Raw genomic sequence first — 27090 nt, forward strand, 5'->3', positions numbered from 1 at the left:
AGTAGTCCCCTCTTATTTGTGGTTTCACTTTCTGAGGTTTCAGTTACCTGCAGTAAACCATGGTTTGAAAATATTATTATATTTATGAGAGTGAGAGACAGAGATCACATTCACATAGCTCTTAGTAGGTTGTTATGATTGTTCTATTTTATTATTATTCTTAATCTCTTACTATGCCTAATATATAAATTAACCTTTATCAGAGCTATATATGTATAGGAAAATACATAGTTATATAGAGTTTGGTACTATTCCTGGTTTCAAGCATCCACTGGCATTCTTGGGATGTGTCCCCTGTAGATAAGGGGGCCTGGCTGTATTACTAACAAACAGGTGATACTCTGCTAGAGGCCCTGTCTTTGTATTATGTTCAATGACCAAATGAAATTCAACTTCAATTGTAAAGTGTACTTCCATTACCTCACGATGGACTCTGATGAATTCTCGTGGGTCCCCTTTTGCCCAGGGTGGAAGGATAACATCTCCAAGCTTGGTGCCATTTTGTTTACAGCCTATGCAATTGGATACATTAAAATAAAAAAAAGAAAGAATGGGATAAATGGTAACTTTATATTAATCTGACAGAGAAATGGTAGGTTAGATTCATTACCAGAATGCTAAAATTGTACAACAGAAAGGACTTCAGAGATTATCAACTCTAACATCCCTCAAGACTGCTCCTCAGATCACTCCAGCAGAAAGAGTTACTAAGTCAGCAAAACTGAGGCCCTCACTGCCAATGTCTTCAGGAAATGCTGAGTTATACAAAGTGAAACATGCTTCTTTCTGCAGTCTTGAGGGCAGGACTCCTCAGAGGTTTAATATGCTAACATGCACTGCCCTTCTCTAAGAGGGATATCAAACACAAAATGTCTGAAATTTAATTGACTGCAGGACTCCTTTTCAGCAAAACATTTTGCAGGGTTACTGTCTTGAATCTCCTGGACACAGTCTCCTGTAGATATCTGTAATACAAGAGGTTTCTCATATCACTGACTCTTAGATTCTCAAAAGAGCTCTGTAGAACTGGCATGTATTTTGCAGTAAGCATTCTCATTTAAAAAGCAAAATCTGAAATGACATAACTTTTTGCTGTTATTGCATCATTTAACAGAAAAAATATTTGGAAAAAGTATAGGGCTACCTGTCAAAAACAAAAAATAACATGTTGTGATAAAGCACATAAATAATATTTATTCCATATAAACTTATTTTAAGTGATAGCCAAGATAATTTCTAAAATATAAAAGAAACCATTCACTATGAAATCTATCCACATCAAAATATATTAAATTTGGCTGCATCTAAGTGAAAAGGGTGTTTTTCTTCTTTTTTTGAAATATACCAAAAAAGTCACTTTAGCTTACAGAGTTTTTATCGATACAAATCAGATTATCATTGTAAAAACGACTCTACAAACAACAATGTTGACTCACTAGTTTAATAGCAGTTGGTTAGATAAATACTTGTACTGGAAATTTTCATACAGAAATGCAGTTGTTCAAATTTCAGAACACAAAGCCAATTCCAAGTGAAAGCGAATAAAATATTTCCCTTAGATACAATCTTGCCGTTATCATTGCTAGTTGATGGTTTATTTACAATGTGATATTAAGTGAGTGGTACAAATGTTAAGTGAGTGGTACAAATATTAAGTGAGTGGTACAAATAGTTGATGGTTTATTTACAAGGTGATATTAAGTGAGTGGTAAAAAATTGTTTAAAGGAATGTCTTGACTTGGTTGGAAAGGTTACCATATGATTTAAGATACAAATAAATCAAGTTATTACAACCCTTCCTCCTCAACCACACACACTACACGCTCTGTGTTGAATCCCCCTGAAATGCCCACTAGGCCTAATTTTTTGGTAATAATAAGCAGGTAAAAAGGCTACTTGAGATAGAAATTACTTTTCAAAATTTTGCTATAATCCTTGAATACTTATTTGATAGAATTTTATTTTATGAACACTATATGCAATTTTAAAATGACATATAAAGGTAACAGTCTGTAGGAAAGCCTTTGTCTAATTCTATATATATATATATATATATATATATTTTTTTTTTTTTTTTTAGACAGGGTCTTGCTCTGCTGTCCAGGCTGGAGTGCAGTGGTATAATCATGGCTCACTTCAGCCTTGAGCTCCTGGCCTCAAGAGATCCTCCCACCTCAGCCTCCCACGTACAGGCACGTGCCACCATGCCTGGCTAATTATTTTATTTTGAAGGGACGAGGTTTTGCTCTGTTGCTCAGGCTAATCTTGAACTCCTGGACTCAAGTGATGCTCCTACCTTGGCCTCCCAAAGTGCTTGAATTATAGGCAAGAGCCAGTGCCCCACCCTTAATTTTGCTATTCTGAAGCTCTCCTCCATGTGTATCCAAGGATGTATGGACAAGAAGACCCCAGGGTGAATATTACTTATCTCACAGCAAGGGGAAAAAAAAAATCCAAGTGCTTTTTCTTTCTTTCTTTTTTTCTTTTGAGACAGAGTCTTACTCCGTTGCCCAGGCTGGAGTGCAGTGGCATGATCTTGGCTCACTGCAACCTCTGCCTCCCGGGTGAGTCTTGTGCCTCAGCCTTCTGAGGAGCTGGGATTACAGGCACACACCACGACGCCCAGCTAATTTTTGTATTTTTAGTAGAGATGAGTTTTCACCATGTTAGCCAGGCTGGTCTTGAACTCTTGGCCTCAAGCAATCTGCCCACCTCAGCTTCCCAAAGTCCTTGGATTACAGGCGTGAGCCACTGCGACCAGCCCCAAGTGTGTTTTCTTTTACACCATTTACTATCTTTTCTGTGTGAAGAGGCAAACTGTTTTGTTTTTTTTTTCTATTGGGGTGAAATTCACATCAAGTCAGCCATTTAAAAGGAACAATTCAGTGGCATTTAGTTCAGACACAATGTTATGCAATCACGATTTCTATCTAGTCCCAAAGCATTTTTATCACCCCCAAAGTAATCTTGTACCTGTTAATCAGTAGCTGCCCATACTACTTTCACCCCAGCCCCAGAACACCAATCTGTGTCCTTTCTCTGTGGACTTACCTATTCTGAGTATTTCCTATAAATGGAAATGTACAATATGTGACTGTTTTTGTCTGGCTTCTTTCACTTTGCATAATGTTTTGGAGGTTCAGTCACATTGTAGTATTTATTACTGCCTCATTCACTTTCATGGACGAATAATATTTCATTGTATGTATATGGTACAACTGGTTTATCCACTCATCACTTGATAGACATCTGGGCTGTTTCTGCCATTCGGTTATTGTGAATAATGCTACTATGAACATGCTCACACACATACTTACTTGAGTTGCATTTTCAATTCTATATACCAAGGAGTGGAACTGCTGGGTCATATGGTAATTCTGTTTAACTTTTTGAGGAACTGCCAAACTACTTCCCACAGTGGCTGAACCATTTTATGCTCCCACCAGCAATGTGTGAGGGTTCTAATTTTTCTATACCTTTGCCAGCCCTTGTTATTTTTCAGTTCTCCCCACCCCATTATGGTCATCCTTGTAAATATGAAGTGGTATCTCACTGTGGTTTTGATTTGCATTCCCCCAATGATTAATGATGTTCAGCATCTTTTCATGAGTTTACTGGCCATTTGTATAACTTATTTGGGAAATTGTCTATTCAAGCCCTTTGCCCATTTTCCAACTGGGTTGTTTGTCTTTTTGTTGTTGAGTTATAAGAGTTGTTTATATTCTGGATACTAGATCTTTATTAGATATATTATTTGCAAATATTTTCTTCCATTCTATAGGCATCTTTTCATTTTCTTGGTAACATTCTTGGATGCAGAAACTTCTAATTTTGATTAAATCCAATTTATCTTTTGTTGTTGTTGCTTGTACTTTTGATACCATATTTAAGAATACACTGCCAAATTCAAGATCATGAAGATTTACCCGTATGTTTTTTTATGAGTCGTAGGATTTTAGGTTTTAATATACAAACAGCATTTTGTCTTGTTTTGTTTTGGAGACAGGGTGTCACTTTATCACCCAGGTTGGAGTGCAGTGGCACGAACACGCTCACTGCAGCCTCAACCTCCTGGGGTAAAGTGATCCTCCCACCTCAGCCTCCTGAGCAGCTGGGACTACAGGTGCACATCACCACGCCCAGCTAATTTTTGTATTTTTTGTAGAGATGAGGTTTTGCCATGTTGCCCAGGTTGGTCTTGAACACCTGAGCTCAAGTGATCCACCTGCCTTGGCCTCCCAAAGTGCTGGGATTACAGGTGTGAGCCACCATGCCCGGCCCAACCACTGTGTTTTAAAGTATGCTATTTCAAGGAGGGAAGATAATTTGTTATGAGGGTGAACATGACAAAGATACATCCTCCTTTTTTATTTACTTATTTTAAAAGTAGATTGGTTAGTTGGGTTTGTAAGTGGTCGGTCTGGAACACCTTTGCAACATGGATTATCATAACTGATAGATGTTTCTGGAAGATCATGAGCTATCTCTTTCTTTCTGCACCTCTCCATATTTGTCTCTTGGACAGTGGTATCCCTGGGGAAGAAGGCAACATTCTCCAAAGTTGAATTATAAGTGAACATAAGAAAACACTAATGTGGCTGTGCATGGTGGCTCACGCCTGTAACCACTGCACTTTGGGAGGCTGAGGTGGGCAGATCACTTGAGGTCAGGAGTTCCAGACCAGCCTGGGCAACATGGGGAAACCCTGTCTCTACTAAAAATATGAAAAAGAATTAGCCAGGTGTGGTGGCGCATGTAATCCCAGCTACTTGGGAGGCTGAGGCACGAGAATTGCTTGAACCTGTAAGGCGGAGGTTGTGATGAACAGAGATCATGCCACTGCACTCCAGCTTGGGCAACAGAGAAAGACTCTGTCCCAATAAAAGAAAATGCTAATGTGCATTCACAGTCAAAGGCTATAGCAGGTATTTGTTGATTGTTCTTGTTGACTATTCTATTCTTTTGGGAAAACCCATCACTTTCTCTAATTCTAAGTCCTAAAGTTGTGTCTTTAGCTGCTCAAGGGTGAGCTCTAGGCATAATTAGAGGTAATGAAAATCAATTTCAGACTTTTCCTGGGGCTCTGGAGACAGCCTTGTTATCTTTCCCATTAGATCCCATTTCACAAAGGCGGAATTGCTGATGGACAATTAAATACATAAAAATTATCTTTAGAAAACTTCAAATAGAAATATCTTTCATATGTATAGGATACAAACACTTCCCCTGTATTTTCTGTTCATGAAAATTTGGAGGTAGTACAGTTATAATTTATGTGCTAACTCTTATAAAACAGTGGAAAATACAAGTAATGAAAAAAATATAAAACAACAAATATCTGGCAGGAATATTCTAACATGGAAACAATGAAATTTTGATATGCTTTGAAAGAATACTCAAAAGCATAGATCAGCAAACTGTGTTCCAAGAAACTGTAACCAAAGTCAAATCCACTTCCTCCAACAGCCAGATAATATAAAAACAGCACTGTTCGAGTTTTTCTTGTTTTTATAAATGTTGATTTGGTCCTGTTTTTCTAGAAAATAGAGCCCTTACAGGATAAAGAAAAGGGATTTACTTAAAGTTATTCTGAAGTTCTAATTTTAAAACACATTAGCATATAAACCAAGAATGTATTAGGCAATAAACGAGATTAAAACAATACGTGGAAAATTTGGATATACCACTCTTAGCTATTAATGGGTTTCAATAGTAATACTTTTCAAATAAATTTTCACTTCACCTTTGTTTTCATCAAAACAACAAAATTCTAAATGTTGGGAGTAATCTGTCTCAATATTTATTTATTTAGAGACGGAGTCTCGCTCTGTTGCCCAGGCTGGAATGCAGTTCACGATCTCGGCTCACTGCAACCTCCACCTCCCAGGTTCAAGCAATTTTCCTGCCTCAGCCTCCTGAGTAGCTGGGATTACAGGTGCCCACCACCACGTCTGGCTAATTTTTGTAACCACAAAAATCACATGTAACCACACCCAATTACAGCAAATGACTGCAAGAAACTATAACGAATTTTTTTCTTGTTAATGTGTGCTGCAGACAATCTTCAGAGAAGTGACTTATTTCTATTGGACTTTTCCTGGCTAACATTCCTAAGATAGTGCCATAGCTCTACGTACCTAGATCAAAGTTGTTGGAATTGAACAGGAATTCTGGTAAATAAAAGAACTCTGGGATAAGTTCTTTTACGTCTGCCATGTTGTGCTTTGACGCTGAATACCAGGCCTCGCGCACACTGTGAAACATCCGGTCAGCCAGGTCAAAGTGGCCACCCTGTGGGCAGAACGAGAAGACACCTCTCTATTAGAGAACCGTTCCCACCTTACAGCTTCTGTCAAGTTCAAGAGCTTGAAAACTCCAATTATAGTTGGTGACGTTTCAATTTCCCATTATCCTACATTAAATACACACAAATTTTTAATAAACATAAAACATCTAATTCTCTTTGGGGTAATCCTTACAGACGGTTCTTTCTGCATTTGTTTTATAATCAAACTGAAATCCAAATGTAAAGATTTTAAAAAGTCATCCAAAAAATAGTAGATTTTAAAGAGACGACAAGGCTGTAAGAAATATGAGTTCTTCTATAGTTTGATGATGCCGTCACAGGAAAAGATTCTAATGTAAATCATCTACAGTTGGAAACATTCAAATTATGTTTGGCTAATTTTATAAATTAACATGATATGCAAGTTCTCATACTAATGAGAATTAAATGGAGAATTAGAAAAGGTGATCAGTTACAGACTGATAAAGCAAATTAAAATAGAAAAGGGATATTTTTGACTACGCAGCCTCATAGGTACACTACCCATCTTCTTCAGTCAAGCCCCCTATGTTGCTGTGTTTTAAATTAACATGGTGTACCTGTCTTATGATGCTCACTGTGGGAAAATGCCAAAGTCCATGCCATGGCTGCTAACGTCTGCCATACAATCTAGCCTGTTTCCTTGTTGACCTCTTCCCCTACAACTAACTTTCCTCCTTACTTACTCTATTCTGGACACACTGGCCCCCGGGCTGCTCCTCGAACATGTCAGGTACAAGACTGCCTTAGAGCCCTTGCACAAGCTCTTCCCTCTGCCTGGAACACATATCTCCAGATGTCTGCAGAAGCAACACCCTTACCTCCTTTAGACTTTTTTTCACAGGAGACCTACTCTGACCACTCTACTTAAAACTGCATCCCACCTTGCCCAACCTCCTGTTCTCCCCACTTCCCATCCCCCTTTCCGGACCTATATCTTTCTGATAGCTTTTATCACATTCTAAAACACCTTACAATTTTCTTATTTTTGATGTTTGGCTGTCTCCTTCAACTGAAATACATAAACTGCACAGGTAAGGCTTTTCTCTTTATTAATTGAAGTCTTCCCAAGTACCTGGAACAGTGCCTGGCACACAGTAGGTATTTATTAAAGATTTGCTGAATAAATGAATGAGAATGTACAGAAAAGCAATTATAATCGAGGAAACAGAGAATGAGCTGGAATATATCATGTTTTTGTAAAATAAAAATTGTTTAATTCAACCAGTTAGGGCTGGTTGAAAAATGTATGCTACTTATGTATTTGATTAAAGGATGCTGGCACTTACTTGTTCTAAGCGAATTCTAGTTCATTAATCAATTTTGGTCCAGCAAAATTCTACTTTAGTTATGTAACTACTTTGTCACTAAAATTTTGCAGAGCTTCTTATAATAGAAGATAATGTTTTAAAAGGTGACATTTTAGATAGAAGTAGGCTTGTATAAAATAGAAAAACCCCAAATTTAAAGCTTTACCTGTAGCCTTAAGAATATCTGTGTGAAAGGCTCCATCCTTACAAGGTATGAGGCCACAATCATTGCAGATGAATAGTGGGTCCCATAGTGGTATGCAGGAGTTTCTCCTGTTTAAGAAAATTAAAGCACAATTGAAATCAAAAGAAGAAATATGAAAAATAAAATTGGAATTTACATTTGAAAATGGTAGCCTATGTGATAACTGTGACACTAAATGCAATTAGTACTGGCATTTGCAGCAGGAAAACTTCAGGACACCACTATCCCTCTCTTCTACATTTGACAGTAAGTAGTCCAGATTAAGTATAATTCAATGGCCTATTCCCACAAACTTAGTATGTCTACCAATTTCATGTTTTGAGGCTTACTATAATAGTTAACCCTTAATAGTAGACCATCTTCCACTAAAGCAGGATATTGACTTATAGTTTTTATTAGGTTCTGGCTTTGCAATTATATATTTCTCTAAATCATTGTTTATGAATATTAAGCACTTTTATATATTTTTACTACATATTCTCCTTGGCAGAGTGGGGGGGGCGGGGAAGAGCTCACATAGGACTACAAGCTTAGGCTTTCTTTCTCCTTTGTTTGTTTTGCCTTTTTGAGGGAGAAACACAATAAACATTAAACATAATAAATAACAAGTAAACTATAAAGTTTTAGAGTATAGTAATTTTTTTTAAATGCAAAAGGGTTCCAAAAATTGCCTCAATAAAATTAAGGAGGGACAATAAATCAAAGTATGGTTCCTGAATTAAACATGATTAGAGACAGAGGCAGATTATGATGGGAAATTTCTGCCCTATGCAAAGCAGGAATACTTAGTTTTCCACCAATACTCTGATAAACTATTTAAAATGCCTTCTAAGCATGGCCATAAGTTGGCATGCAAACCTGATTCCTCTGCTATAATAATCTGCATATATGTGTGCACATATAATATATATAGATATGATATATAAGCAATTTGAAGGAGGACGTAAGAATGTCAGACCGCTACATCATGACTTACTTTTGAAACTTGGGTACAAAGTCCAATGACAGAAAAAGTTCCTTACCATTAGGATCCTCCCAGTCTTTATACCGCTTCTTATACTGAGCTAATCGTTCATCTGTTTGTGCTCCCATTGGCTTAGCCAGGTTTCTAAACGTCTTGGGATTAGTAAGATCCACCTCCTAAAATACAAAATGTAACTCAATTCCAAGCTACTATACACTATCTAGCCTCACTAATGCAGATACAGTGGCTGTAGTGGACGATGATGATTTATAAACGCACTAGTATCTGTGGGGTCAAACTGGTATAACTGGACTCCAAAATAATGCTATGTACGTACTGTTTATACACACTTTATAGACAGGCACATGGGAGTTTGTTAACCAATTCAGTTGGAAGACAAGTGCTTTGGAAATTACATGTTTCACAGAGGAAGCCAATCAGGATCCAGGTTTAGGGGATGAGGATTAAGAGGGAAAATGCTTCCAAGTCTTGGCAAGGACCCAGCAGGAGACTGTGGACACAATAGCTCCAATTCATCGATAACCTCATCACTCACATAATTGGAGGATCAGATCTCCCTTGTGTCCTCCCTCCCTCCACCCCCACCCTGTCTCCCTCCAATGTTACTTCTGAGCATTTTCTTCTCAGAGGTGATCTGGAAGTGATATAAACTAGAACACTCAGTAATTCTTTCACCTCTAAAAGATAACATCACACCAGATCAAGTAACTTCCCAATGAGATGGATTCTTCTAGTTTACCAGAGATTACTTTAAAAGTTGATGAGTTGACCTAATTCATATATTTAAAAGGAAACTAAAATTTACTCCCTGAGGATTTTAAAAGTGGAAATTTGAAATATGTGCCTGTGGCATATTTGTGTCCTTTTTATAGGACATCATGAATAACCAATTTTGCCAAACTTTTATTTTTAAAAATCTTGGGCAGGAGAAACTGATCTACATTTATGAATGTAAGTCAAGTTAGCATATTTGTTATCTCAAAGTTTATAGTAAAGTACCTTGTTTATATTTTCTGGTTAATTCAACAAATGTTAAAGTATGTACAAAGTACCAGGTGTCATCCTATGGGCTGAGAGTTGAGAGAGACATAAAATGGATTATGTGCTCAAGGACCTTGATCCTACAATTGAGTAGGGTCAAATGAATAGCAGGACAATGCTGTAAAAGAAAGCTCCCTGATTAAAATGGTGAAAAAAAAACCCCAACATAGGTACCATGTTATACAGCTATAGGGCAGTGTGGGAATAGAAGGCAGAGGAGAAAAAGAACAGAAGGGTCCCCATCACAGGGCTGGTACTTGAGTGCCTCCTGAAGGATGAAGTGGAGCTGGTCAGTTGAGTTAGTTGGTGGAGAGAAGAAACGCACGATGGGCACCGGGCAGGTCAGGCTGTATGTGAAAAGCCACTAAATTACAGGAGAGGGAACTGGGGTGCTCCATGATAGCAGTTCTGGGAGTACATGAGGAATATATACACAGGGGCTACACTGAAAAGGTTGCTATAGTGAGGTTTTTCAACTCTCTCCCAAATTATGATGGTGATTCACTGAATAATTTTATTATTTATTTATTTTTACTTCATTATTTTATTTTTTTTTGAGACAGCTTCTTGCTCTGTTGCCCAGGCTGGAGTACAGTGGCACACTCGCAGCTCACAACAATCTCCACCTCACCAGCTCAAGTGATCCTCCCATTTCAGCCTCCTAAGTAGCTGGGACTACAGATGCATGCCACCATGCTTGGCTAATTTTTTGAAGAGATGGGGTTTGCCATGTTGCCCAGGCTGGTCTTGAACTCCTGGACTCAAGCAATCTGCCCTCCTCGGCCTCCCAAAGTTCTGGGGTTACAGGTGTGAGCCACAGCACCTGGTCACTGCATGATTTTAAACAGGGGGATGACTCAATTAGTGTTCCTGAAACTGGCTGCAGTGTAGAGGGCACACTGAAGGAAGGAGAGACTAGAGCATTAAGCCCAGTTAGGAGACTGCTGCAATGGTCCAATAAAAGATGTGGAGGGCCTGAAACAAGACACTAGGTACACTGATAGAGACAAAGGTAAACATGCCTTGGCCACTGAGCAGACATGGACAGTAGGAAAAGTATAATTTCCAGCCTGTAAGACAGCATGGATGATGGTGCCATTTCCTGAGATGGGGAATATACAGTGAGGGTCAGAAATGCATCAGGACAATGAGGTAGAGAATTGAAGGTTCAGTAACGGGACCTGCCATGTTCCTGTGAGATACATATTCAAATATGAGTTGACAAAGTACTCCACTCCCTTCTCAGAAAACCACATTTCTTTTGGACTTCTTGTCTCTTTAAAAAAATCTACATTTTCTAACTTTCCTTGATTGACTTAAAGAAAAAATATTTTCATTTATCTATCTTTACTCCTGATCTCTTCTTTTCCTTTTATTATTTATTTATTGTGCATTAGGTATGCAAATTAACTATACAAGCAAATATATAGATTCACATATCAAATGCACTAATGTACACCCATGCATATAGGGTGGATTTCCTTTCATTCTTTCATTAGACCAAAATTTTCTGAGGATAGAAGCTTTATCTTTCTCCTTAATATGTTGATGTCTAAAATTTCTGAAAGGATAAGCAGCCATGATTCTAGTGAATAAGAAGGTTCAATGAATTTCTGAATTTTGAAAACAATCTTTTTGTTTGTTTACCTAGGGCTAAGTGTCTTTTATTTTGCCTGTTATGGTTCATTTCTGAACTAATCAGACGTTTATCAGACAGGAGGCAAAGGAAGAGGGGAATCAAAATATTCATATGCATCTATTTGTTCTTGATTTTGAGACTTCAGTCATGTACATGTTGAATTGTTGGAAATCTTCTACCAAGGCTTCTTGGAATAGTATAAAAAATTTCCTTTATATGGCAGGAATATTTTGTAGAAGAGTTACTTTGTGTTTTCCTAACAAACAGTTCAAACTACACAGATGGATTCTGACGTCCACCAATAGATGCAAATTAATCCGCACTTAAAGAAACTGAATAGATATTATGAATTAATGGCCAGTACTCAGTAAGTGCGTCAATTATCCAAACTTTTTACATGGCTGTGCTAAATGCTTCTCATCTATTTGAATTAAGTGCCTTTGCCTATTGAGAACATTAAACTACAAACCAAATAAAACATTTAGGCAACTGTAGTTTTTTTTTTTTTTTCTTTTTGGAGACAGAGTCTTGCTTGGTCGGTCACCCAGTCTGGAAGGCAGTGGCGCGATCTTGGCTCACTGGAGCCTCCACCTCCTGGGATAAAGCAATCCTCTCACCTCAGCCTCCTGAATAGGTGGTGCAACTGGGGTCTGGCACCACACCTGGCTAATTTCTGTAATTTCAGTGGAGACAGGGTTTCGCCATGTTTCTCTGGCTGGTCTCGAAATCCTGGGCTCAAGTGATTCACCTCTCTTAGCCTCCCAAAGTGCTGGGATTTTAGGGATGAGCCACTGCACCCCGCTTCAATTGTTGTATTTTAAAATTATTTTTGAAAACGTGTTCTACTTAAGCAAAATGACTTAAGATTTACCTCTGAGTCGTAATCTGCAAGGATCCAGGGGAAGACAGGATACTGCATGAGATCATTATATGATCTGCCAGCCAAAGTGTTCAAATGCATCAAATATTGGAAGTTGCTGATTTCACCTCTCTGGAAAAAGATAAATATTCATTTTTGAGCAATCTTATTTCCACTATGTTCAGCTTTTAAAATTTTATATGCAAAATGATGTAAAAGGACAGTTTCTTTTTAACAGATTTCAGAACAATGAAATTCTATTTTTCTTCTAACAAGAATGAAAATAAAACATTTTCTCTATGGTATATATTTTATGGATAATTAAAGTGCTTTTAACTGTATGACTTCTACTCTAACTACAAACTTCTAAGGAAGCTCATATATTCATTAAACTTACCTCCCATCTCTGAGTCACAGACTTCTCTCCGACCAAAGTGCTAAGCAACCCAGATCTAAAAGCAATACATAATACAATAAATTACAAGCAATAAAATTTTAAATCTGAAAAATCATAAAGTTGAAAAATTTAAGTCACCTGGTTCAGGAATTTTTCAAACTATGGAGGATCTATTAGTGGGTCATAAAATCAGTTTAGTGGGTTGTGATTAGCATTTTGAAATATGAAGTAACACAGAACTGAACTGAAGAAAACAGAAGACATCAGAAGGCATCACATATAGTAAGAAAAAGTATTTTTTTGTGAATTTTGTTTGAGTTGAGTATTTATAACTCCATTTATGTGTCTTGGGATGAATGTAATATGTATTTTTTACTCTAGGTCATATTCAAAAGATTTGGAAGAACACTGATCTAGTTCAACTTTCTGTTTTTTTTTTTTTTTTTTTTTTTTTGAGACGGAGTCTCGCTCTGTCACCCAGGCTGGATTGTAGTGGAACAGTCTCGGCTCACTGTAGCCTCTGCCTCCTGGGTTCTAGTGATTCTCTGGCCTCAGCCTCCTGGGTAGCTGGGATTACACGCACTCGCCACCACGCCCAGCTAATTTTTGTATTTTTAGTAGAGGCATGGTTTCACCATGTTGGCCAGGTCTCGAACTCCTGACCTCAGGTGATCCTCCCACCTCGGCCTCCCAAAGTGCTAGGATTACAGGCATAAGCCACAGTGCGTGGCCTTCTTTTTAAAACTATTTTATAATTTATTTTTTGTAGAGATGGGGTCTTGGTATGTTGCCCAGGTTGGTCTCAAGATCCCGGCCTCAAACGATCCTCCTAACTCAGCCTCCCAAATGATTAGGACTTCAGGCATGAGCCATACTCTAACCATAGTCTAACTTTCTTATTTTTACTATAATCACTAGGTAAACAGATCCAAGCATACTTAATTAGAATAATTGAAATATTATATAATATTCTGTACATAGTAGGTATATAATGCATTAAATAAGTGAATGAAAATATGAATATTGTGTAACAGGAAAGTCATTGCTGTCCAGGTCATTTAAAATTTAAACATTACTTTTTTGGGGACAGCAGACTTCCTTAAAATGTTATAAAATCCTATTTAAGGTTTATCAGCTTTATAATATTGATAATTAATAATTGGTCATGGAACCAGGAGAAAGTATTCATATATTTTCTTTTCTGAAAGGAAATTAATACATTTGTAAACCTTAGATCCTAAACACATCCAGCTCGATGGTACTATTTTCCACTTTGAGATAGTCTTTCCATCAGGCAAATTGAATGTACAAGATACTCTCTTTGGAAAAATAGCCATGATCACTCTTCAACATCGTAAGAAAGAGGGTAACTGAAATGGAACATTAAATTGGAAATGAATTTCTGTTTCTTGCCTCTGAGCTCTTAAAAGTTCTTTAAGAACTGCCAACTCAGCACAGGCAGTAGCAAGAACAAAGAAATAGCAAGTTTAAGATTATCTAGGAAGCAGTAGCAATTCGCTTACAAGCAGAAAAAAGGCTCATTATGTTTTTAAGGAAATCTTTCACTTCCTGTATTTATGTTAACAACAACACAAATGATTAGGAGCAGAACATATTTCTGGGGTTAACAAAAGCATATATTTAGCATTGTATTTGTTAAGGCTTGGCTATAGAAAAATAAAAACAAAACTTAAAGGAGAAATACACAAAGTATTTAGATGCACACAGACTGGAATCAAATTTATTTACAAATTACAGAATCTCTAGAACTTGTAAAAGTCATTTTCTTGCATGCTCTAATAATTAATTGACAGCCCCAAAGCACTGCTTCTTTCCAGTTGATTATAAAGGGCTACCAGTCACTGAGTGATATAAATGGAACTGGGTCTATAGATTCTTGAAATGGCTATGTTATCTAGAAGGCCTCGGTAAGATGAAGCACAGCTGTAAGAAGCATAAAGGAATCACTGATAGGTCAGAATACATAAAAACAGAAGTTTAAATGTAAATGTCAAAAAGCAAAACTGGGAAACTGGGAAATCTGCAACAAATATGACAAGCAAAGGAGTAATATCGTATGGTAAAAAAACCCTATACAAATTGATAAGATCTCAAAGGAAAAATAGGCAAAAGATACGGACAATTTACAAAAATGATTTTAAATGGTTAATAAACATATACAGAGCTCATGTTTACTAATAATCAAAGAAACATACATTTAAAAAATGAGAAAACATTTTATAAAATCAATAAAATAAAAAAATTAATATACAGGCCAGGCGCAGGGGCTCATGCTTGTAATTCCAGCACTTTGGGAGGCTGAGGCAGGCGGATCGCGAGGTCAGGAGTTTGAGAGCAGCCTGGCCAATATGGTGAAATCCCATCACTACTAAAGATACAAAAATTAGCCAGGTGTGGTGGCGCGCACCTGTAGTCCCAGCTACTCAGGAGACTGAGGCAGAAAAATCACTTGAACCTCGGAGGTGGAGGCTGCAGTGAACTGAGATCATGCCACTGCACTCCAGCCTGGGCAACAGTGCAAGAATCCGTCTCAAAAAAAAAAAATAAATAATAATAATAATATACAAAGTTAGCAAGTATCTATTGAGACAAACTTATCCACTAATAGTACAATATAAACTTGAATAGTTTTTATGAATATCAAGCTGGTTTTGTGTATTGAGAGCCTTAAAATTCCTACTCTTTGTTTTATTAAGGGGACTCTACTACAATAAAATAGTGAAGAATCATAGCCGGGCGTGGTGACTCATGCCTGTAATCCCAGCGCTTTGAGGGGCCAAGATGGGTGGATCACTTGAGGCCAGGAGTTTGAGACCACCCAGGCCAACATGGAGAAACTCCTTCTCTACTAAAAATACAAAAATTAGACAGGCATGGTAGCACATGCTTGTAATCCCAGCTACTCAGGAGGCTGAGGCTTGAATCAGGCTGAGAAGTGCTCAGCCTGATGCTGAGAATCGCTTGAGCCCAGGAGGCAGAGGTTGCAGTGAGCCAAGATCACGCCATTGCACTCCAGCCTGGGTGACAGAGGGAAACTCTGTCTCAAAAGAAAAAAATTAAAAAAAAAAAAAGAAGAATCACATTTCCAGTCTTATGATAAGAAAACCTGATAAATGCCAGGCGCAGTGGCTCACGCCTGTAATCCCAGCACTTTGGGAGGCCGAGGTGGGCAGATCACCTGAGATCAGTAGTTTGAGACCAGCCTGACCAACGTGGCAAAACCCTGTCTCTACTAAAAATACAAAAATTATCCAGGTGTGGTGGCAGGCACCTGTAATCCCAGCTACTCGGGAGGCTGAGGCAGGAGAATCGCATGAACCCAGGAGGTTGCAGTGAGCCAAGACGTGCCATTGCACTCTAGCCTGGTTGACAGAGCGAGACTCCATCTCATAATAATAATAATAATAATAATAATAATAAAGCAAAAACCTGATAAAGATGAAATATCCAAAAATTACATGATGTTTTATATATATGTGATGAATAGATAGCAAATGATAGTTATGTTTCTGAATAGTTTTTAAAGACGAGAGGGAATATTTAAATATAACACTGAATAGAAGAAGCAGCATTTAGAGTATAAACTCAATTATGCACACAGCAATACTCATGCTTTAAAGAACAGAAGGGAATTGATCAAAATGTAAGCAGTGATTTGACATAGTGATTATGCATACCTTTTTTTTTTTCTTCCTTTAGTTTTCAGTATTTTAAAAAAAATTTGCAACCACCAGGGGAAAAACACTCATCTAAAATGTTAAATAATACTGTCCAGATATGAATCATCCCAACTTCACTATTAAACTGTAATATGCAAGGAACAAACCACCTACCCCTGCTCCACACTCGTGTTTGGTCGTTGCCCAGATACAGATTCTGAACTGTCCGTTAGAGATGGCACTACAGCCAAAAACCTGAAAAATTTAAAATAGCATAAAATTGCAAGTGAAGTCTCAGTCACGATCTAACGGGAAGCCTAAGAAAGGATGATTCATTTAGATTTTCATAGTTGTGTCTACCCTCCCATAACCCACTAAATGGCAGGCAAAAGGAATATATAAATTTTGGACTTCTCTGAATAGGAAATAATTTCTTAGCACTGAAAACAATAGCACCTTTAGAAATTAAAAAATCAGATAAGTAAAAGTGAATCTCAATCACTTTACTTAGCTCTTCCCATATGTGAAAGGAGTTTTGGGTTACCAATCAACATCCACAGGCCCTTTATTTGAAGAACCACCCTCATTTCCCAGGTGCTCACAGGTAATATTACTGTACTGCAATGAGAAGCAATGTTGGATGGTTTAGTTATTCCTCATGGAAATAATCTGAAATATAAAATTTTCTATAATGGAGGGATTGCCAGGATCTATTATCACCCTTCAAAGAACAAGAGAATGCCTCTCATCTACGTGGTTAATTCAGAATAGCCTTATTATTCCCACATTCAAAAGAATTATCTTTAAGCACCAGAGATGTGTGTTGTTTTTCCTTTTTTAAAAAATTTATAGGCTGTGTGTGGTGGTTCATGCCTGTAATCTCAACACTTTGGGAGGCCAAGGCGGGCAGATCATGAGGTCAGGAGATCGAGACCATCCTGGCCAACATGGTGAAACTCCATCTTTACTAAAAATACAAAAATTAGCTGGGTGTGGTGGTGCGCCTTGAAATCCAAGCTACTTGGGAAGCTGAGGCAGGAAAATTGTTTGAACCCGGGAGGTGGAGGTTGCAGTGCGCTGAGATTGAGCCATCGCACTCCAGCCTGGTGACAGAGCAAGACTTTGTCTAAAAAAAAAAAAAAATTATTACCTTTTTTTGAAACTGCCTTGCTCACTCAGGCTAGAGTGCAGTGGTGTGACTGTGGCTTACTACAACCTTGACCTCCTGGGCTTAAGCAATCCTCCCGCCTCAACCTCCCATTACAGGCATGCACCACCATGCCCGGCTAATTATTTTATTTTTTATGGAGACAGGGTCTCACTATGTTCCCCAGGCTGGTCTTGAACTCCTAGACCAAAGTGATCCTCCCTCCTTGGCCTCCCAAAGTGCTAAGAGTATGAGCGTGAGCCATTGCACAGCTTGGCCTGTTTTTCACTTAAAAGGTAAATTTTAAATATAGTTTATTAAAGATAAAAATATGCTTAGATTAGATTAACTGCTTTATTTAGCTATACTACTTTTTCAAGGATGAAGGTATCCAACATCCCTTCCATGGCCAGAGAAAAGTCCCACGTAAATTAAATTTACTCAGTCCTTGCATTCAATAGCAAGAAACTGCATTGGCTTCATTTTGGTAAATACTAAGAAAGCTTATTTTGAAACTAAAGTTTTATTTTTGGCTGGGCACAGTGGGTGGCTCACGCCTGTAATCCCAGCACTTTGGGAGGCCGAGGCGGGCGGATCAAGAGGTCAGGAGATCAAGACCATCCTGGCTAACACGGTGAAACTCTGTCTCTACTAAAAATACAAAAAATAAGCCAGGCATGGTGGTGGGTGCCTGTAGTTCCAGCTACTCGGGAGGCTGAGACAGGAGAATGGCGTGAACCCAGGAGGCAGAGTTTGCAGTGAGCCGAGATCACGCCACTGTACTCTAGCCTGGGTGACAGAACGAGACTCCCTCTCAAAAAAAAAAAAAAAAAAAGAAAGAAAAAAAAGAAACTAAAGTTTTATTTTTAAAGCTACAGTTTCATCATCCTTTGTATTTAGAGACACAGGACTTAGTGATAAAAGTAGTTTTTGATGATCTCTACTATAAGTTACCAGGAGGAAAAATGGTATGTCACAATAGAATTGCATCATTTTAAAAGTTAGAAGAATAACTGTTTCAAGAGGCTGGCAAGAATAATACAAATTATTTTCTTCAAAGATGTTGGCTCATTGATTTAGATTTTTAAAAACTAGCAAAACTGAGAAAAGATTCCCCCTCCCATATCTTCCCATAATAGTATACAAACTGTTCCCAATAAACAAGACCTTTGATAGACTTTGTTTCTAATTCCTTTCTGAAAAGCAAGGAGGTAATTCCGTCCATCTCCAGAGAAAACTTCCACAGCAATAGGCTGAAATGATCAGAGAGAAAAACGTTAAGAAAAAACAGAAGTTCACAAATAAAATTATATATTAACTTTCCCACTATAAATTTCTACAATGTTCAAGAAGTTAATTTGCGGCTGGGCACGGTGGCTCACGCCTGTAGTCCCAGCACTTTGGGAGGCCGAGGCGGGTGGATCACAAGGTCAGGAGATCGAGACCATACTGGCTAACACGGTGAAATCCCGTCTCTACTAAAAAATACAAAAAATTAGCCGGGCTTGGTGGCGGGCACCTGTAGTCCCAGCTATTCGGGAGGCTGAGGCAGGAGAATGGCGTGATCATGGGAGGCGGAGCTTGCAGTGAGCCAAGATCGCGCCACTGCACTCCAGCCTGGGCGACAGAGCGAGACTCCATCTCAGAAAAAAAAAAAAAAAAAAAAAAAAGAAGTTAATTTGCTGACACTTTTAGAGTCATGAATTCCCTGCAGATTAAACTATACAATAAACAGATATTTCTTATTCTGCTCAATTTATTTCTAAAGTCTTTAATAACAGAATAAAAAAGTAATTAAAATTTTATAATTATAATTTTATAAAATTATAGTAAGGATGTAATTTTTATATTAGAAGAAAACCAAAATGTTGATTTGGATAGCTACAGGGAAAGATGGATAGCAAAGATAATTACCCAAATTTTAGGCTGTGTTTAAACAAGAGAAATGCATTATACAAAATCAGGCATCCATGTGACCTGAGTCTGTCTATAACCAAATCTAAGGATTATTCCAAATGCAGATCCTGCCAGGCCACGGTGGCTCACGGCTGTAATCCCAGCACTTTGGGAGGCCGAGGCAGGTGGATCACGAGGTCAGGAGATCGAGACCATCCTGGCTAACATGGTGAAACCCCATCTCTGCTAAAAAACACAAAAAAATTAGCTAGGCATGGTGGCGGGCGCCTCTAGTCCCAGCTACTCAGGAGGCTGAGGCAGGAGAATGGTGTGAACCAGGAAGGTGGAGCATGCAGTGAGCCTAGATCGTGCCACTGCAGTCCAGCCTGGGTGACAGAGCAAGACTCCAACTCAAAAAAAAAAAAAAAAAAAAAATGCAGATCCTATTGAGGGTTTCCATGGCACATATCAATTTTAAAATAATACATTTTCAGAATAAAGAAACAGGATAAAACAGTACTACTAAATTGACTCACCTGCAGGAGATATCTTCTTTTATGAACTTCCTTGATATCTTCATATGCAAAAATGCTGCATGTTCTCTTGAGTTGACTAGGGCCTTGCCTGGCTCCTCTAGGGATAATAGGCTCATGCATACTACAGGCAGCCAAGAGAAAAAGCAAATAAACAAAAACACAGCAAGGGATAAATTCACTGTTCCACAAAGGGTGTGCTAATTTTAAACACATGAACAGGATGGAGGAAAAATATATATCAGAATTTTCAGTTAAAAAATACATTTAAAAGAAGAATCTGTTAGCTACCTGAGATACAAGGAACCCCCTTTGATGAATATAATTTTAAAAATCCCCTTATTACTGTCAGGACGAAGTTATCTACCAGACATTGTTAGCACAGTGCCTCAGCTCTTTGGGGCCCAAAAAAATGTCTTAATTTCTTTTAAAAATCAGAAAAAAAATCAACTTCTAGGTAGAAAAACACATTTTAATATATGTTTATATTTATACCATTAGTCACAACATACAATTTTAAATATTTTTGTATGGAAAAAGGACCCACAAAAGACTTCATGTGACCCTGATTGTTGTTGAAAGTAATTATTTGAAATATCTCCTAGGCATGAACTACAGAAACAATGTCTGTATTCAAGGGTGCTAGGAAAATGTTAAAGGAAGAGAAGCAGCCTGTTGATCTTCTAAGCCCTAAGCTTCTTATCTTTCTTCTGGGTTGGTCTGTCTCTTGAGTTTTCCACTACTCCACTATCACCTTCATCACAGGACTGGTAGAAGAAAAGGAAGATGTCTACACCTCAGTCAGCAAATCTCTGCTAATGCTTTAGTCACGCTGTCTCTAGGGTACTCCGAGTACCTGATGACGCTCTTTCATTTTTAAGAGTATTGTTCACACCTGTAATCCCAGCACTTTGGGAGGCCAAGGCGGATGGATCACGAGGTCAGGAGATCGAGACCATCCTGGCTAACATGGTGAAACCCCGTCTCTACTAAAAATACACAAACTTAGCCAGGCATGGTGGTGGGCACCTGTAGTCCCAGCTACTTGGGAGGCTGTGGCAGGAGAATGGCATGAACCCGGGAGGCGGAGCTTGCAGTGAGCCGACATCGAGCCACTGCACCACTGCACTCCAGCCTGGGTGACAGAGTGAGACTCTGTCTCAAAAAAAAAAAAAAAAAGAGTATTTTCTCTACAATTGTATGTCTGCTATATTTTTTAAAAGGACAATTTATAAATTCAGATTAAATTTTTAAATATATAGATTATAATATAAATAACTCAGAATGCACAGAAATAAATGTTATTTAGCTTTCATCTTGATAAAGAAGCCAAACATTTTCATTATTACCTTAAAATAACTGAATATCATCTTTGTGAATATGTAATGACGAATACACACAAACCGAGAGATAACATTACCTAGAACACCATTTTTTGACTAAAAAAGAAAACTATGCAAATATATTTTCTGTCTTCTAAAGATACCATACATTGTGTCTCTTCATTCATTTACTTACTTTGGAGGTAAGGTTTCAATATCTCTTATTTCCCTGGTTGCTGTCATGGTAAATCCATCAATCACATAAAAATGCTCTTTACCAAAAAGAAGGAGCCCCTCACTGGTATCTAGGCCCTGGACTCGAGCACAGCGGTACATGTGTTGGATCTATAAAGAAGCCCACAAACATTCATTAATATAGGTTTTTTGTAAAGATCAATTTTTGTTAGACTACTATGGCCTCCCTAGAGCTAAGCATATTAAATCAGAGTTTAAGCATATTGAGAAGATTAACCTTAGATTACAGTCTGATTTACATCTGACTAGAGTAAAACTAAACAATTCACTCATACCCGTCCACTCATCTGCCAATCCCATCTCTCTCAATATTCCGGGTGTACTTTATGTAGGCCAGGCACACAGGCGCTAGCTTCTAAAAGTCAAGAACATTAGATATGGCTCCTGCTCTCATGAAGGGAGACAGACACAGCAAACTTGGCAGGAAAGGGAATTGAGGCATACATGTAAGGAGATTAGAATAGGATTGTGTTCTATGTGAGGCAAGATGATACAGAGTGAAAACTGCAGGGCCTGCTAACTCAGGGTAAATTTCCAGTTCTGCCACTTTGTAGATTGGGTGAAGTTTCTTAATTTCTCTGAGCCTCCATGTCTTTATTTGCAAATTTCTAATTGGCTTGTTGTGAGAATTAAGTGAGATAATGTACATAATCAGTTTAGGAATTATTGGTTGCTTTCTGTCCCACACAGTTTACCTTCTTTTCCCATCACACCCCCTGGAAATGGAACTGTAGAATTTGTTTCTATTCATTCCCCACCTGGATTCTGCTCCCTGGAGACTAGTGTACTATTGCAAAAAGCCAAGCTTGGCAGAAGTTGTATTTTCCTCATAGGAAGGAGCGTTGCTAAATCTCTCAAAGTAAGTATCGTTTTCTCCCAAAAGGCAGTATCTAATTCTTTGTAAAAACTTTTCTTGCCTAGGTTTTCTTGTAGGATTTTAATGGTTTTAGGTCTAACATTTAAGTCTTTAATCCATCTTGAATTAATTTTTGTATAAGGTGTAAGGAAGGGATCCAGTTTCAGATTTCTACATATGGCTAGCCAGTTTTCCCAGCACCATTTATTAAATAGGGAATCCTTTCCCCATTTCTTGTTTTTGCCAGGTTTGTCAAAGATCAAATAGTTGTAGATATGCGGCATCATTTCTGAGGGCTCTGTTCTGTTCCATTGATCTATAACTCTGTTGTGGTACCAGTACCATGCTGTTTTGGTTACTGTAGCCTTGTAGTATAGTTTGAAGTCAGGTAGCATGATGCCTCCAGCTTTGTTCTTTTGGCTTAGGATTGACTTGGCGATGTGGGCTCTTTTTTGGTTCCATATGAACTTTAAAGTAGTTTTTTCCAATTCTGTGAAGAAAGTCATTGGTAGCTTGATGGGGATGGCATTGAATCTATAAATTACCTTGGGCAGTATGGCCATTTTCACGATATTGATTCTTCCAACCCATGAGCATGGAATGTTCTTCCATTTGTTTGTATCCTCTTTTATTTCATTGAGCAGTGGTTTGTAGTTCTCCTTGAAGAGGTCCTTCACATCCCTTGTAAGTTGGATTCCTAGGTATTTTATTCTCTTTGAAGCAATTGTGAATGGGAGTTCACTCATGATTTGGCTCTCTGTTTGTCTGTGATTGGTGTACAAGAATGCTTGTGATTTTTGTACATTGATTTTGTATCCTGAGACTTTGCTGAAGTTGCTAATCAGCTTAAGGAGATTTTGGGCTGAGACAATGCGATTTTCTAGATATACAATCATGTCATCTGCAAACAGGGACAGTTTGACTTCCTCTTTTCCTAATTGAATACCCTTTATTTCCTTCTCCTGCCTTATTGCTCTGGCCAGAACTTCCAGCACTATGTTGAATAGGAGCGGTGAGAGAGGGCATCCCTGTCTTGTGCCAGTTTTCAGAGGGAATGCTTCCAGTTTTTGCCCATTCAGTATGATATTGGCTGTGGGTCTGTCGTATATAGCTCTTATTATTTTGAGATACGTCCCATCAATACCTAATTTATTGAGAGTTTTTAGCATGAAGGGTTGTTGAATTTTGTCAAAGGCCTTTTCTGCATCTATTGAGATAATCATGTGGTTTTTGTCTTTGGTTCTGTTTATATGCTGGATTACATTTATTGATTTGCGTATGTTGAACCAGCCTTGCATCCCAGGGATGAAGCCCACTTGATCATGGTGTATAAGCTTTTTGATGTGCTGCTGGATTCGGTTTGCCAGTATTTTATTGAGGATTTTTGCATCAATGTTCATCAAGGATATTGGTCTAAAATTCTCTTTTTTGGTTGTGTCTCTGCCTGGCTTTGGTATCAGGACGATGCTGGCTTCATAAAATGTGTTAGGGAGGATTCCCTCTTTTTCTATCGATTGGAATAGTTTCAGAAGGAATGGTACCAGTTCTTCCTTGTACCTCTGGTAGAATTCAGCTGTGAATCCATCAGGTCCTGGACTCTTTTTGGTTGGTAAGCTATTGATTATTGCCACAATTTCAGAACCTGTTATTGGTCTATTCAGAGATTCGACTTCTTCCTGATTTAGTCTTGGGAGGGTGTATTTGTCGAGGAATTTATCCATTTCTTCTAGATTTTCCAGTTTATTTGCATAGAGGTGTTTGTAGTATTCAGGACATAGGAGTGGGCAAGGACTTCATGTCTAAAACACCAAAAGCAATGGCAACAAAAGCCAAAATTGACAAATGGGATCTAATTAAACTAAAGAGCTTCTGCACAGCAAAAGAAGCTACCATCAGAGTGAACAGGCAACCTACAGAATGGGAGAAAATTTTTGCAACCTACTCATCTGACAAAGGGCTAATATCCAGAATCTACAATGAACTCAAACAAATTTACAAGAAAAAAACAAACAACCCCATCAAAAAGTGGGCAAAGGACATGAACAGACACTTCTCAAAAGAAGACATTAATGCAGCCAAAAAACACATGAAGAAATGCTCATCATCACTGGCCATCAGAGAAATGCAAATCAAAACCACAGTGAGATACCATCTCACACCAGTTAGAATGGCCATCATTAAAAAAGCAGGAAACAACAGGTGCTGGAGAGGATGTGGAGAAATAGGAACACTTTTACACTGTTGGTGGGACTGTAAACTAGTTCAACCATTGTGGAAGTCAGTGTGGCGATTCCTCAGGGATCTGGAACTAGAAATACCATTTGACCCAGCCATCTCATTACTGGGTATATACCCAAAGGACTATAAATCATGCCGCTATAAAGACACATGCACACGTATGTTTATTGCGGCACTATTCACAATAGCAAAGAGTTGGAACCAACCCAAATGTCCAACAACGATAGACTGGATTAAGAAAATGTGGCACATATACACCATGGATTACTATGCAGCCATAAAAAATGATGAGTTCGTGTCCTTTGCAGGGACATGGATGAAACTGTAAAACATCATTCTCAGTAAACTATCGCAAGGACAAAAAACCAAACACCGCATGTTCTCACTCATAGGTGGGAACTGAACAATGAGAACTCATGGACACAGGAAGGGGAATATCACATTCTGGGGACTGTTGTGGGGTGGGGGGAGGGGGGAGGACAGCATTAGGAGATATACCTAATGCTAAATGACGAGTTAATGGGTGCAGGAAATCAACATGGCACATGGATACATATGTAACAAACCTGCACATTGTGCACATGACCCTAAAACCTAAAGTATAATAAAAAAAAAAAAAAAAAAAAAACTTTTCTTGCTTAAACTTAGTTCAACATCAGTCAAGACAAAAATCAGCAATCAAATCAGTCAAACAAATGTCAGTTTGAATACACTTCCTGCACTATTAGTTTTACTAGAGTAAAAACTGTACTCATGAGATTAAAAGTTTTAAAAATGAAAGCATTGTAATAGGTTTTCTAAAATATCTAAGTCAATTTTCATTGCTACATTTGATCAATCCTGATGTACTTTAAAAGTTTCTCTATTGCAGTATATTTTATGCATATATACACATACATACATACATATATTATATATAAACACATACACATACACACACACACAAAATGTTTATTTCCTAAGTGTATGGCTGGATGAATTTTCAAATGCTAAAAATCTGGTGTGACCAGCATCCAGACCAAGAAACAGAATGCTCCCCAGTCCCTAGAAGCCTCTCTTGTGCTTCCTTCATACCTGGTGTACTTTTATAGTTACATGATCTTTTCTAATGTATTGTCATTCAATATTAATTAAGGCATACATTTGAACAGAACTGTTTTGATTATACTCCAATTTCTAGTGACTACTTCTTAGATGGTAAGAATTCAAAGGTTATACCAAGATCTAATATAATAGGCAAAAGAACATCCTTTAAAAAGGTGATATTCATGACACATTCAAGTCATTCATTCCCTTGTTTATTAAACCAATCTGTCCTTCATTCAAAGGTTTACTGGTTGTCTATTATGCAACTGGACCTGTGTAAGGCAATGAGATAGGGATAAGACACAGTTTGCCTATAAGGAGCTCAACATCTAAGACAAAAGAGAAAGATACTGGAACAAGTAATTATGACATGATAATACAGAGTGATATATATAAGGCATCATGAAAGTATAGAGGAAGGGTATCCAACCAAGCCTGAGTTAGCAAAAGAGTCAAAGAAAGCTTCCTATGTTTGAATATTACAAACATCCAGATAAATGGGATTATAACACACAGGATTTATTAGGATAAAAGTTATGCAAGTAGAAGGAAGAGGGGCATTTTGGCAGAAAAAAACAATATGAGTGACACAGTTTGCATATGTGTCCCCTCCACATCTCATGTTGAAATGTGATCCCCATTGTTGGAGGTGCGGCCTTATGGGAGGTGTTTGGGTCATGGGGGTGGGCCCTTCATGAATGGCTTGGTGTTGTCCCGGTGGTAATGAGTCCTTACTCTATCAGTTCACACAAGAGCTCCTTTTCTCACTATGTGACAAGCCTGTTCCCCCTTCATCTTTTGCCATGAGTTAAAGCTTTCTAAGGCCTCATCAGAAGCCGAGCAGATGCTGATGCCATGCTTGTACAGCTTGTAGAAGTGTTGAGCCAAACAAACCTGTTTCTTTATAAATTATCCAGCCTCAAGTATTCCTTTATAGCAACGCAACATGGACAACCACAATGAGTAAAGTGCAGAGTGGAAAAAAAAAAACACAACATGGTGGGTGTAATGAACTCCAAGGTGTACCAGGCTGCAGGGGCTCAGGCTACAAGACAGATTCAGTGGAATGAGACCAGAGCGGTCAGCAGGGTATTGGAGGTTGAGCAAGAAACAGGAAGGTGATGTCTTCTGTGAGTGAAGGAGAGCAAGGGCTAAATAATCCAAGGCCGGAGGTGACAGCCCAGATTGGCTGAAGCCGCTTGTAGGTTATTACTGGAATTATGGAGATGTAGAAAAAAATACAAGGCCAGATTGCTGAATAGACTGTCTACATGGATTTGAAATAGAGAATTACAGCAAGATCTGTGGTATAGAGG

The 27090-nt window shown here is 38.2% G+C and overlaps 1 protein-coding gene across 4 annotated transcripts in view; it reads right to left on the minus strand.

Moving 5' to 3' along the window:
* Positions 1 to 27090, minus strand: part of WDFY3 (WD repeat and FYVE domain containing 3) — a 305264-nt gene that overhangs the window by 27267 nt on the left and 250907 nt on the right. For all 4 annotated transcript variants that reach the window (XM_030819090.1, XM_030819089.1, XM_030819088.1 and 1 more), the window contains 10 exons: positions 21536 to 21684; positions 20021 to 20141; positions 18756 to 18841; positions 16616 to 16696; positions 12762 to 12816; positions 12377 to 12496; positions 8863 to 8980; positions 7802 to 7908; positions 6138 to 6291; positions 421 to 512 (listed from right to left, as the gene is read on the minus strand). In XM_030819090.1, coding sequence (XP_030674950.1) covers positions 421 to 512; positions 6138 to 6291; positions 7802 to 7908; positions 8863 to 8980; positions 12377 to 12496; positions 12762 to 12816; positions 16616 to 16696; positions 18756 to 18841; positions 20021 to 20141; positions 21536 to 21684 — 1083 coding nt within the window. The remainder of the gene's footprint in view (positions 1 to 420; positions 513 to 6137; positions 6292 to 7801; positions 7909 to 8862; positions 8981 to 12376; positions 12497 to 12761; positions 12817 to 16615; positions 16697 to 18755; positions 18842 to 20020; positions 20142 to 21535; positions 21685 to 27090) is intronic.

The sequence above is a fragment of the Nomascus leucogenys genome, chromosome 9 (assembly GCF_006542625.1).
Source record: "Nomascus leucogenys isolate Asia chromosome 9, Asia_NLE_v1, whole genome shotgun sequence".
NCBI lineage: Eukaryota > Metazoa > Chordata > Mammalia > Primates > Hylobatidae > Nomascus > Nomascus leucogenys.